This window comes from Rhynchophorus ferrugineus, unplaced genomic scaffold, assembly GCF_030347505.1.
Source record: "Rhynchophorus ferrugineus isolate W39M unplaced genomic scaffold, kcgeb_rfMv2 rfM11, whole genome shotgun sequence".
In the NCBI taxonomy this organism is placed as follows: Eukaryota; Metazoa; Arthropoda; class Insecta; order Coleoptera; family Curculionidae; genus Rhynchophorus; species Rhynchophorus ferrugineus.
The window spans coordinates 277361-291876 of record NW_027472590.1 but is presented as its reverse complement, the minus strand read 5'-3'; the positions used below and the strand labels follow the sequence as shown (position 1 = coordinate 291876).

Here is a 14516-nt window from a genome sequence, read left to right as displayed (position 1 = left end):
TTTCGCACCAAAATACATATATTTTGAGAGCTTTATCTATATCCGAGAGGTAAAAAAAATTGGCACTTTTTCCATACATATAGTCATGAAAATTTGCGATTTTTTACCGTTTTCAAGTTTTTTGCTGTCATTTCTGTGGAAATAATTGCAAGATAATAAAAATTATAGGGATTATAGAGAATTTTACGCTGAATCGAATGGTGGTATAATGATCTTTATACAAACTTTAGTTTTTAAATGGTACAATCAAAATTGTTTTTTCAAAAAATCAGTATGTCACATATCTCAAAAAGTAACAGTTCAAAAGCAATTTAACACGAATTTATGTTATTTTCGCACCAAAATACATATATTTTGAGAGTTTTATCTATATCCGAGAGGTAAAAAAAATTGGCACTTTTTCCATACATATAGTCATGAAAATTTGCGATTTTTTACCATTTTCAAGTTTTTTGCTGTCATTTCTGTTGAAATAATTGCAAGATAATAAAAATTATAGGGATTATAGAGAATTTTACGCTGAGTCCAATGGTAGTATAATGAGCTTCATACAACCTTTAGTTTTTAAATTGTACAATCAAAATTGTTTTTTCAAAAAATCAGTATGTCACATATCTCAGAAAGTAACCGTTCAAAAGCAATTTAACACGAATTTACGTTATTTTCGCACCAAAATACATATATTTTGAGAGTTTTATCTATATCCGAGAGGTAAAAAAAATTGGCACTTTTTCCATACATATAGTCATGAAAATTTGCGATTTTTTACCATTTTCAAGTTTTTTGCTGTCATTTCTGTTGAAATAATTGCAAGATAATAAAAATTATAGGGATTATAGAGAATTTTACGCTGAATTGAATGATGGTATAATGATCTTTATACAAACTTTAGTTTGTAAATGGTACAATCAAAATTGTTTTTTCAAAAAATCAGTATGTCACATATCTCAAAAAGTAACCGTTCAAAAGCAATTTAACACGAATTTACGTTATTTTCGCAGCAAAATACATATATTTTGAGAGTTTTATCTATATCCGAGAGGTAAAAAAAATTGACACTTTTTCCATACATATAGTCATGAAAATTTGCGATTTTTTACCATTTTCAAGTTTTTTGCTGTCATTTCTGTTGAAATAATTGCAAGATAATAAAAATTATAGGGATTATAGAGAATTTTACGCTGAGTCCAATGGTAGTATAATGAGCTTCATACAAACTTTAGTTTGTAAATGGTACAATCAAAATTGTTTTTGTCAAAAAATCAGTATGTCACATATCTCAAAAAGTAACAGTTCAAAAGCAATTTAACACGAATTTACGTTATTTTCGCACCAAAATACATATATTTTGAGAGTTTTATCTATATCCGAGAGGTAAAAAAAATTGGCACTTTTTCCATACATATAGTCATGAAAATTTGCGATTTTTTACCGTTTTCAAGTTTTTTGCTGTCATTTCTGTGGAAATAATTGCAAGATAATAAAAATTATAGGGATTATAGAGAATTTTACGCTGAGTCGAATGGTGGTATAATGATCTTCATACAAACTTTAGTTTTTAAATTGTACAATCAAAATTGTTTTTTCAAAAAATCAGTATGTCACATATCTCAAAAAGTAACAGTTCAAAAGCAATTTAACACGAATTTACGTTATTTTCGCACCAAAATACATATATTTTGAGAGTTTTATCTATATCCGAGAGGTAAAAAAAATTGGCACTTTTTCCATACATATAGTCATGAAAATTTGCGATTTTTTACCGTTTTCAAGTTTTTTGCTGTCATTTCTGTGGAAATAATTGCAAGATAATAAAAATTATGGGGATTATAGAGAATTTTACGCTGAATCGAATGGTGGTATAATGATCTTTATACAAACTTTAGTTTTTAAATGGTACAATCAAAATTGTTTTTTCAAAAAATCAGTATGTCACATATCTCAAAAAGTAACAGTTCAAAAGCAATTTAATACGAATTTACGTTATTTTCGCACCAAAATACATATATTTTGAGAGTTTTATCTATATCCGAGAGGTAAAAAAAATTGGCACTTTTTCCATACATATAGTCATGAAAATTTGCGATTTTTTACCATTTTCAAGTTTTTTGCTGTCATTTCTGTTGAAATAATTGCAAGATAATAAAAATTATAGGGATTATAGAGAATTTTACGCTGAGTCCAATGGTAGTATAATGAGCTTCATACAACCTTTAGTTTTTAAATTGTACAATCAAAATTGTTTTTTCAAAAAATCAGTATGTCACATATCTCAAAAAGTAACAGTTCAAAAGCAATTTAACACGAATTTACGTTATTTTCGCACCAAAATACATATATTTTGAGAGTTTTATCTATATCCGAGAGGTAAAAAAAATTGGCACTTTTTCCATACATATAGTCATGAAAATTTGCGATTTTTTACCGTTTTCAAGTTTTTTGCTGTCATTTCTGTGGAAATAATTGCAAGATAATAAAAATTATGGGGATTATAGAGAATTTTACGCTGAATCGAATGGTGGTATAATGAGCTTCATACAACCTTTAGTTTTTAAATTGTACAATCAAAATTGTTTTTTCAAAAAATCAGTATGTCACATATCTCAAAAAGTAACAGTTCAAAAGCAATTTAACACGAATTTACGTTATTTTCGCACCAAAATACATATATTTTGAGAGTTTTATCTATATCCGAGAGGTAAAAAAAATTGGCACTTTTTCCATACATATAGTCATGAAAATTTGCTACTTTTTACCATTTTTAAGTTTTTTGCTGTCATTTCTGTTGAAATAATTGCAAGATAATAAAAATTATAGGGATTATAGAGAATTTTACGCTGAGTCCAATGGTAGTATAATGAGCTTTATACAACCTTTAGTTTTTAAATTGTACAATCAAAATTGTTTTTTCAAAAAATCAGTATGTCACATATCTCAAAAAGTAACAGTTCAAAAGCAATTTAACACGAATTTACGTTATTTTCGCACCAAAATACATATATTTTGAGAGTTTTATCTATATCCGAGAGGTAAAAAAAATTGGCACTTTTTCCATACATATAGTCATGAAAATTTGCGATTTTTTACCGTTTTCAAGTTTTTTGCTGTCATTTCTGTGGAAATAATTGCAAGATAATAAAAATTATAGGGATTATAGAGAATTTTACGCTGAATCGAATGGTGGTATAATGATCTTTATACAAACTTTAGTTTTTAAATTGTACAATCAAAATTGTTTTTTCAAAAAATCAGTATGTCACATATCTCAAAAAGTAACAGTTCAAAAGCAATTTAACACGAATTTACGTTATTTTCGCACCAAAATACATATATTTTGAGAGTTTTATCTATATCCGAGAGGTAAAAAAAATTGGCACTTTTTCCATACATATAGTCATGAAAATTTGCGATTTTTTACCATTTTCAAGTTTTTTGCTGTCATTTCTGTTGAAATAATTGCAAGATAATAAAAATTATAGGGATTATAGAGAATTTTACGCTGAATTGAATGATGGTATAATGATCTTTATACAAACTTTAGTTTGTAAATGGTACAATCAAAATTGTTTTTTCAAAAAATCAGTATGTCACATATCTCAAAAAGTAACCGTTCAAAAGCAATTTAACACGAATTTACGTTATTTTCGCAGCAAAATACATATATTTTGAGAGTTTTATCTATATCCGAGAGGTAAAAAAAATTGACACTTTTTCCATACATATAGTCATGAAAATTTGCGATTTTTTACCATTTTCAAGTTTTTTGCTGTCATTTCTGTTGAAATAATTGCAAGATAATAAAAATTATAGGGATTATAGAGAATTTTACGCTGAGTCCAATGGTAGTATAATGAGCTTTATACAAACTTTAGTTTGTAAATGGTACAATCAAAATTGTTTTTTCAAAAAATCAGTATGTCACATATCTCAGAAAGTAACCGTTCAAAAGCAATTTAACACGAATTTACGTTATTTTCGCACCAAAATACATATATTTTGAGAGTTTTATCTATATCCGAGAGGTAAAAAAAATTGGCACTTTTTCCATACATATAGTCATGAAAATTTGCGATTTTTTACCATTTTCAAGTTTTTTGCTGTCATTTCTGTTGAAATAATTGCAAGATAATAAAAATTATAGGGATTATAGAGAATTTTACGCTGAGTCCAATGGTAGTATAATGAGCTTCATACAACCTTTAGTTTTTAAATTGTACAATCAAAATTGTTTTTTCAAAAAATCAGTATGTCACATATCTCAAAAAGTAACAGTTCAAAAGCAATTTAACACGAATTTACGTTATTTTCGCACCAAAATACATATATTTTGAGAGTTTTATCTATATCCGAGAGGTAAAAAAAATTGGCACTTTTTCCATACATATAGTCATGAAAATTTGCGATTTTTTACCATTTTCAAGTTTTTTGCTGTCATTTCTGTTGAAATAATTGCAAGATAATAAAAATTATAGGGATTATAGAGAATTTTACGCTGAGTCCAATGGTAGTATAATGAGCTTCATACAACCTTTAGTTTTTAAATTGTACAATCAAAATTGTTTTTTCAAAAAATCAGTATGTCACATATCTCAAAAAGTAACAGTTCAAAAGCAATTTAACACGAATTTACGTTATTTTCGCACCAAAATACATATATTTTGAGAGTTTTATCTATATCCGAGAGGTAAAAAAAATTGGCACTTTTTCCATACATATAGTCATGAAAATTTGCGATTTTTTACCATTTTTAAGTTTTTTGCTGTCATTTCTGTTGAAATAATTGCAAGATAATAAAAATTATAGGGATTATAGAGAATTTTACGCTGAGTCCAATGGTAGTATAATGAGCTTCATACAACCTTTAGTTTTTAAATTGTACAATCAAAATTGTTTTTTCAAAAAATCAGTATGTCACATATCTCAAAAAGTAACAGTTCAAAAGCAATTTAACACGAATTTACGTTATTTTCGCACCAAAATACATATATTTTGAGAGTTTTATCTATATCCGAGAGGTAAAAAAAATTGGCACTTTTTCCATACATATAGTCATGAAAATTTGCGATTTTTTACCATTTTTAAGTTTTTTGCTGTCATTTCTGTTGAAATAATTGCAAGATAATAAAAATTATAGGGATTATAGAGAATTTTACGCTGAGTCCAATGGTAGTATAATGAGCTTCATACAACCTTTAGTTTTTAAATTGTACAATCAAAATTGTTTTTTCAAAAAATCAGTATGTCACATATCTCAAAAAGTAACAGTTCAAAAGCAATTTAACACGAATTTACGTTATTTTCGCACCAAAATACATATATTTTGAGAGTTTTATCTATATCCGAGAGATAAAAAAAATTGACACTTTTTCCATACATATAGTCATGAAAATTTGCTATTTTTTACCATTTTTAAGTTTTTTGCTGTCATTTCTGTTGAAATAATTGCAAGATAATAAAAATTATAGGGATTATAGAGAATTTTACGCTGAGTCCAATGGTAGTATAATGAGCTTCATACAACCTTTAGTTTTTAAATTGTACAATCAAAATTGTTTTTTCAAAAAATCAGTATGTCACATATCTCAAAAAGTAACAGTTCAAAAGCAATTTAACACAAATTTACGTTATTGTCGCACCAAAATACATATATTTTGAGAGTTTTATCTATATCCGAGAGATAAAAAAAATTGGCACTTTTTCCATACATATAGTCATGAAAATTTGCGATTTTTTACCATTTTCAAGTTTTTTGCTGTCATTTCTGTGGAAATAATTGCAAGATAATAAAAATTATAGGGATTATAGAGAATTTTACGCTGAGTCCAATGGTAGTATAATGAGCTTCATACAACCTTTAGTTTTTAAATTGTACAATCAAAATTGTTTTTTCAAAAAATCAGTATGTCACATATCTCAAAAAGTAACAGTTCAAAAGCAATTTAACACGAATTTACGTTATTTTCGCACCAAAATACATATATTTTGAGAGTTTTATCTATATCCGAGAGATAAAAAAAATTGGCACTTTTTCCATACATATAGTCATGAAAATTTGCTATTTTTTACCATTTTTAAGTTTTTTGCTGTCATTTCTGTGGAAATAATTGCAAGATAATAAAAATTATAGGGATTATAGAGAATTTTACGCTGAGTCCAATGGTAGTATAATGAGCTTCATACAACCTTTAGTTTGTAAATGGTACAATCAAAATTGTTTTTTCAAAAAATAAGTATGTCACATGTCTCAAAAAGTAACAATTCAAAAGCAATTTAACATGAATTTACGTTATTTTCGCACCAAAATACATATATCTTGAGAGTTTTATCTATATCCGAGAGGTAAAAAAAATTGGCACTTTGTCCATATCACAGGTTATTGAAAACAATGTAGATTACAAGAAAAATTGCATTGAAAGATAAATTTAAAATAAAACCTTGAACCGAAATATTTATACATATATATGTTGTATGAGAAGTTAGCAAATGTGCCTCTTGATTCAAGAACAAACGAAAAAAAAACTAGTATCGAACATTTCCTGGTAGTTCATCTACCTCAAAGAAGTTCAATAACACTACAAAAGGCGCCAATTAAGTAACATTATTATTAAAAGTGTTGATAGGTTTGGCATCTTGAGAAAAATGAAGTGTTTTTTCTATTATCTCGAAATCAATCTAAAATAATTCAGTAATCCTGACTCAAGATTTGATTCGAATTCATCATCATCGCATTTTTTTTCTTTTTTTGATTTAGCCATTAAGTTTTCTTCAGATAAAGATTTTCAGTTGATAAAAAAAGGGCTGCAATAGTTCATATTGCATTTTGGGATGATATATTGTCGAAAACCATAAAATTCTGCTGTACAAGGCAGGGTACTTACAAATTCGTCTCGAACGATGAAGAAGAAGAAGTTAGAGGGAGCTGAATCTGGGGAATAAGCTGGATTTTGCTGGAACAATTTGTGTTCTGGTTTCATTCTTTTATCAAATAATTATATGTTTTATGATATAAGGATAATAGGATAATAGGAATCCAGAATGGGGCAGAAGTAAATTCGCCTTGATTATTGTCTTGTGCTGAAAATAATCCAAAAATTCCACCTCCCATCGCGTCATTAACATCTATAATGTGTAACACTTGAACATACATGTACTATAGCATATATAGGAAATTACATAGAGGTAAATTCGGCTAAATACGATATATAATAAAGTTTTAAACATTTATTAGTTTGCTCTTTAGATTACTTTTAGGGACACATTAAGGAAAATCAGAAAACTGCGCATATAAAACGATAAAAAACATAATGGAAATGGATGCATATAAATTCGTCTTGATGGCAAATTCATATTTCGACTGTTTATGGATTTAATTGGATTATCATTAGAGATAAACGATGGAAATCACAATATTTGCGTGCTTAACAATACAAGAGGAGATGAAAGGATGGGACGCAGGTGAATTCCTCTTGACCTGCTCCCGGGCGTATCGTAATTCGAAAATTCCGACTCTCCTCACATCGGCCGACATCTGTTAACGACTCCGCATCTGTCGGACGCGGTAAATCGCGCATTGTCTTCGGCTATTCGTTCCCGAACGCGCCCGACGCGCTTTGAAACATTTTACACAAAGATCGACGCACTGTGGCCGCCGATTCCGTTCTACCAAACAACTTTCACATTTTGCCGTAATTAAAATTGACCGCAGATCGGCGTTTTCTTTCGGATAGTTTACTTTAATTTCAGCTTTTCACGCGAAGAATGAAAAACGGCGCCGCGGCCGTTGCGTAACCTTTCAGACTTTGCACCCCGATTATCGGTCGGAACGTGTGCGACCTCCCATTCTGGAAACTCGCTGTATCCATCCGACCATCCGCACCTGTTCGTCGCCGGCGGCGAGTAAATCCGACTGAACCCGAAGGCTTTGCGGGAGTTCGTTCGTACGAATTGACTTGCGAACTTCCCGTTTGTCAACATATTACAGGTTATGTTCTGAAAACAACTAACTGGAAAATACGTCCACAATGCTTAGTCAAGATGAATTGACAGTGGTGGTTATTTCTGGAGAATCCCAGCCGCCCTAGTTAGGTATTATTTCGATAGTTTCCTCCTGATTATGCGACGTTGCCATTTAAAAGCATTCGAGAGAGATTGAATTATGGAAGGATTACAACGGATACATCATCGATTTTTGAATATTGCCAAAAAAACTATTACAACACTTTCAATCTGAACAGACATATGAGGACATTCCATCCAGGTGCGTATCCATTCAATTTTTATTATAAATTTGCAAATTGGAATCATTTCTGTACCAAATTCTTTATATGTTAAGCGTAGTTGATCCTGCGAAAGTAAAAGTACAGATAAATATATGTCCTCTATGTGAGTATATCTCATCAGAATCACAGCTTGTATAGTCAATATACAGCATTAAAATTGAACAAGAAACACTTAAGTTTGGCTCGCTTAAAGATTTTTAAGGTAGGGGTTTTTATTTTGGGAAAAATATCACTCTTTCTAAATTTGAGCGTAACCGATCAGAAATTCATAAGAGTGAGAAGTGAATGTTATTAAAATCAGATAAAAAATGATTGTAGCTGAACTAGCTGCTAAAATTCAAAACCCGAGCTAATTTAGTTCTTAGTTAACCTTGAATTCCACAGATACTACACATAAAAGTGACGTTACGAATATTGAAGCATGGGTAAATGAGATCAAAACTATATGATGTGTGTTATATAAGCCACTAATAGAGAAGATTTTACGTAAATCATAATAAATGAAGGACAATATGAAATATTAAAATAATACAGCTACGAATGTGTATATGTACGTGTATGTTCTAACCAGAGATATATAATTTGTTCTATTTATATTATATTCCTCAAATATACGTATACATTTTAACAACTGACAGCGTTGTAAACTCAAACACTTGTTCGCATGCGGGGACTCTCCAGAACTAGACTCTTGTCGAATTGACTAGTGACCTTCCCGTTAACGGATGTTCGAGAGATATTTGTCAAAAATTAGGATACTAATTAATGTGGAACAGCTCGTTAATTATCAGTATCAGTTAATATATAGTCCTTCCATTAAAATAGCTAATGCACGTCATCAACATTGTCGACCGTATTGCCAAATTCAGTTTATAAAAACGTAAAATCCCTTTTAAACTCCGAGCATTTTTCTTTCTCATTTTACTTATTAGCATTATTCTAGTTAAAAAGAGACACAATGAAGTCTGATGCGCCCGAACATCTAACCTAAGTGGTCTATAAAATTCGATTTGTGTTGGTACTGGTCGACACCATTGTCATATGTCAACGTAAATACAATAAAACCTAACAACTATTGTGATACATTTAATTAATTGTACTATAATGTTAAAATAAATTATATTTTATAACGTTATCTTTGTTTTTTTACTTTATTTAGATTACTATTTTTGTCAAAATAAACGAAAACTGTAAAAATTTGGTGCGTTAATTATAAGAAACTATAACCCCTTAGAAACTTTTAATCTAAAAAAGTATATCGCCATCCCTTTACTCATAAAGTCTTACAGTGTAAATACAAATCTATATACGTCTTTTTATATCTTACTTCATTAATTACATAAGGTATTTTTGACGATTTTTGTGCCACAAACTTCCCTGTCCAACTGAAAAGAACGCGTAAATAATGAACGCCCTAACAAGCATTAACTAGCGATCACATTTTCTCATCTTTTTATTCATATGGCTTAAAACTCGACATTATCGCAAGAGAAAGTATAAATATAATTAAAAATCCCTAGTATTTCAAGGTTATGTTGTCTAGAGATACCTAATATTATGATAATTTAGGTTAGATACGTTTTAGTCAGAATTGACATGTACTGTATATTGATTGTTATAGTCTCAGCTGTGCACTAAACAACACTAAATGGATTTGAACGTTTTGATTAAAAGATTAAAAACAATCAGAGGAAAGCTTAACACATTTTGACAGTAGCTAATATAACCGTAGCTTTAGTTAAGTTAATCTTAATACCTTTTTAGAGCTTATAAAGCAGGGCTTCAACATCCTCCTTTGAGCCAAACCTCTCTCTGAAGATTTGAGGTTCGCAAATAGCCGGTAGTCAGATATATCCTCGTTGGACTGAGCCAGCTTAAACGCTTTTTCATCAAAAATGCTATTTTTGATTTTTTAAAAATGATCGAATGATTAAAAATGAGTATTGTCAAGTATTGACGATGGGAAGGTTTATCTTCGATAATATTTAATTTGTAGGTTATATGATACGTAGTGAAAATAGCACCAAAATTGCATACTTTTCGTTGCAATTCAACATTTAAACCTTTTTATTTAATTGTAAGATAAACTTATCAACCAACAAACAGAATATGTTCTATTTATTTCATATACATTCATTGCAAGTTATTCCGCCTTTTCTTAAAGACATTCTTGAATTAACATTCCATAAATATTATTTGAATATTGTTCGTTTACACTCTGTGTATGAATTGACATAATCAGGACATAAAATAATTTTATTTAACTTTAGAAACCCACGTAACTCCGTCCGTTTTGTTATTTAGTAGTGTAGACAATTATACAATATTCTCAACTTACTAGGGTTGATCAAGACGAAGATAGTATCATCAGCAGGTCAGGCAAAAGGAGCGTTTATAAAAAGTCTGATTGGACTAAGGACTTTTTCAACATTTCAATCAATTTTCCTCCAAAAATGCAGTTTTTCATTTCTTAAAAATGATCGAATGATCAAAAACGAGATCCTTCTAGTGACAGAAAGAAGGTTTTGTTTCAATCATGTTTAAATTTAAGGTTATACCTAGTGTAAATAGCACCAAAATTGCATACTTGTCGTTGCTATTGAAAATTTAAAAAAATTTCCTAAATTATGAGATAAACTTATTAACTAACAAAGAGAATGTGGTTTTTTTTTAGTTCAAATAAATTTATCACGAGTTATTCCGCTTTTTCCTTAAAGAAATTCTTGAATGAACATTCCATAAATATTGTTTGATGTTGCTCTTTTATGTTCCGTAAATGAATTGACTTAATTAGTACATGGAAAACTTTGATTTAACTTTAGAAATGCATGTCCCTCCTCCAGTTTTGTTTTCTAGTAATGCATATAGCAAGGAAACAGTCTAGTTCACAAGGTTTGATCGAGAACGAATGCACTGGACGCCTTCCGGTTGATTTACTTCCCCTTTGGGGGCAGTTGAGGGATGTCTCACTACTCATGGCGAACGATAATACGTATAGGCGACGTCCGGTGTTCCAGGGTACCGCTTTGGGTGGATGACCTTCCGAAAATCCGCCGAGTCTTAACGAGGTTAAGGACTGGTCTTACCTGCATTTGTTCTCTTTGAGCAGGGGATTCCTGTCGAACGTCCTTAACATGTTCGCGACTCTCCTCTCACTCGCACCACCGAATTATCTCCTGATCAACACTGTCGGTCGTCTACGCATCTCTCCACGAGGGCGTATCGAAAAAATCGCACTGGCAAAAACACTCACGCCGTCAAGGTCATCGCCGTAAACAAATCTCCACCAGACCTATCGCAAGAACAACGAACGGCACACCGCAATGGTCCTCGCACCTAGGAGGGTACTGCTGGTACCCGGAGATCGAGATGGAACCGGGCGATACTTGGCGTACGGAGCGGCGTCGGTGTCTGGCGCGCGAGTGACGGGCCGCTCACCTAGTTCCGATTTCTTGCGGCCGAAGGAATTCGCCGTCGATCGCCGATGGTCACCGTCGTGGTCGTCGTTTGACGCGGCGGAGGACTATTGACGGAACTGAATTGGTTTTGCTTTCGATTCGCGTGTTTTTTTTCAATTTCGAATACTTTCCTCGTCTCTGGCAGCGCGTTTGACATTGTTCGCGGCGTGATAAGACACTTTTACCGTTCCCGGGTGCCTATGGTCGTTCTCCGATAATTTGAAACGAATCTGGTCTAAAGTCAAGACGAATTTACTCGCGTATACTAAATTTTTCTGTTTCACATCATCTCCATGTGACAAATTTGCTTGATTAACATGAATTATATGTTTTACCACTATGTAAAAGCTGTATATCTCTTCTGTGACTATTTTCCAGTGCAATAAGAGGAATTTACTCCTAACCTCAAGTGTATACCTGTTTATTTCTGTTTTATACCATTACTCCATGGTACTTGATTAACATGAATGATATGTTTTATCCTCATATAAAAACTATATATCTCTTCTATGACACTTTTCCAGTGTAATAAGAGGAATTTATTCCTAATCTCAAGACCACATCCCTTATATTCAAGTGTTTTTTCTGTTTTATATCATTACTTTATGACAAATTTATTTTATTGTCATGTATTATATGTTTTATCCCTATATAAAAACTGTATTACTCCGACTTTTTTCCAGTGCAACACAGTGCAAACTTCCAAATTTAATTATTGATTGAAGAGATTGCAGCGCAATAAGACTCACAACTAAAGGAATTCACTCTTGGTTCAAAACCAATTCATTCACATTATTCTTTCTTTTTTATGTGGTCAAAAACGAAATTAACTCACAATTAAGGCTGATTTCACGAAAGGAGAAACTTCAAAGATCTTTTCACATCCCTCCATGTCCACCCTCATAAACTGAGTCCTGCTGTTTTTCTTTACCAGTTTACTATCTATACTAATTTATCGCATTCCCATAGAATAAGCTTGATCGATCGTTGATAATTTTCTTTTGTTGTTTTTTCTATCAGACGAATTGACTCGCACGCTTATTCGTACAAAACAGAATTTTATCTTTTGGGAAAATGTTAATAACCGCACAAAATAATAGGACTTTTATTGTTTTATCAACAAGGCGTTCAGGTATTATATATGTTCCTTTGCACGCTGATAACCGATAAGCTAATGGAGTAAATAGTGTAATCGTTACGTTATCTTTTTTTAACAATTCTAAATTTATTGATTTTCATGAAATAATAAAGAAATGTAAATTGTTTGTTTAGGCGCATACTATGAAATAATCGAGATAAGATTTATACTTACATACTACCATATTTTCTGAGAGTTTTTTTGAGTGCGGACATCTGTCAAGCTCAATAATAGACTGAATTTGGAATACTACAATAATAAACATATCAGATATCCTAAATTTTAGAAGCGATAAAAGATTTAAAAAGATATTATCATAACATTAGAAATAAATCAGTTATCTTATAGTTTATATAGTAGGCTATGAATTGTTTTCCATACAATTCAAATGAATTTTTTTAAAAATATATATATTCACTTGAATTTTTGATAATTATAGATAGTGAATTCAAGAAATTTCCATGATATATAAAAAATAGTATAATAATGAAAATATGTGGTCGATTTTCTAGTTTATTTAATGGTACATGTTAAATGATTTCTAAAACTTTAATAATTCAAATAAGCAATGAATTTAAGTTAATTTTTAAATACATGTTCGATGTTAAATTAAAGATCTCGATTAGTGTTAAAACTTAAGTAGTAAATTTAAATGATTTTTTATATACATTTTAGTCTCCTTTTACCAACTAAAGGTTTATCTGGACTGGACCTACAGTTTTAACGTGGGCTTCGAACCATGGTCCTCCACATTAAGCCTACCCACTGGCGAGCAAGAGCACCAACTTAGAAATCATCCCAGAAGCTATCCGGTCTTACCCAGCCGGGTTACTGGGATCATTTTCCTTGTTGGATTTTGCACTTTTTTGATGTAACAATTTTTTTAATATTGCTTCAGTGTTTTTTTTTTTAACAATTAACAGTGCATTTTTTAGAGATATAAGAAATTATTTTAAATTTTAGTGAGTAATGTTTAAGGATATATGTGAAATTAATGGCAAATTGAACTGATTTTGTAGTATTCTGAACATTTTGTGGCTAATTTTTAATGATATGTAAAATACTATCTTAAATTAAACTACATTTCTATTAATTTAAGTAATTTCTTAATGATATATGTGAAATCGTAATCGTGTGTTACAGTAACTGATAGTGAATTTTTAATGATACGAAAGAACTTCAATTCAACTGACGCCTTGAATGAGCAGATAATTTAAGTGGATTTTAATGTTATGTAAATAATTTGCAGTGAATTCTTAATGACATATCCAGATCTCATCTTAATTTCAAATGAATTTATATTAATCTTATGTATGAGGATTTTAAACGACATGAACTGAATATTAAGTTTTCTAAATAGTTAATAATTCATTCTTAAATATTCATTATAAAAGTTATTTTAAATTGGATTAAATTCCTATCAATTATCAGATATCCCTCAAAGCTTTTTTTATTCAATATTATTTATTTAACTGAATTTCCATTGATCCAAGGAATAACGAATTTAATTGAATTTTAATGAAAAAAAATTGTCACTAAATTCAAAAACATTTATAATAGAAAGAACAAATTTTCAATACAAATGAACTTTTAGTTAGGTATAAAAATTTAGATCTAAATTATTATGAAATTAAAATAGTA

At 30.4% G+C, this 14516-nt stretch overlaps 1 protein-coding gene across 6 annotated transcripts in view; it reads right to left on the bottom strand.

Annotated features, from left to right (window-relative positions):
* lilli (AF4/FMR2 family member lilliputian) overlaps window positions 1–11703 on the bottom strand; it is a 65762-nt gene extending 54059 nt beyond the window's left edge. For 5 of the 6 annotated variants that reach the window (XR_013007680.1, XR_013007681.1, XR_013007682.1 and 2 more), the window contains exon 1: window positions 11366–11703. Coding sequence is in view for 3 of the 6 variants with exons in the window: in XM_076417678.1 (XP_076273793.1) it covers window positions 11366–11415 (50 nt within the window). In the remaining 3 variants the exon portion in view is untranslated. The remainder of the gene's footprint in view (window positions 1–11365) is intronic. The other variant, XM_076417679.1, reaches the window with a different exon arrangement.
* Between the last annotated feature and the right edge of the window lie 2813 nt (window positions 11704–14516).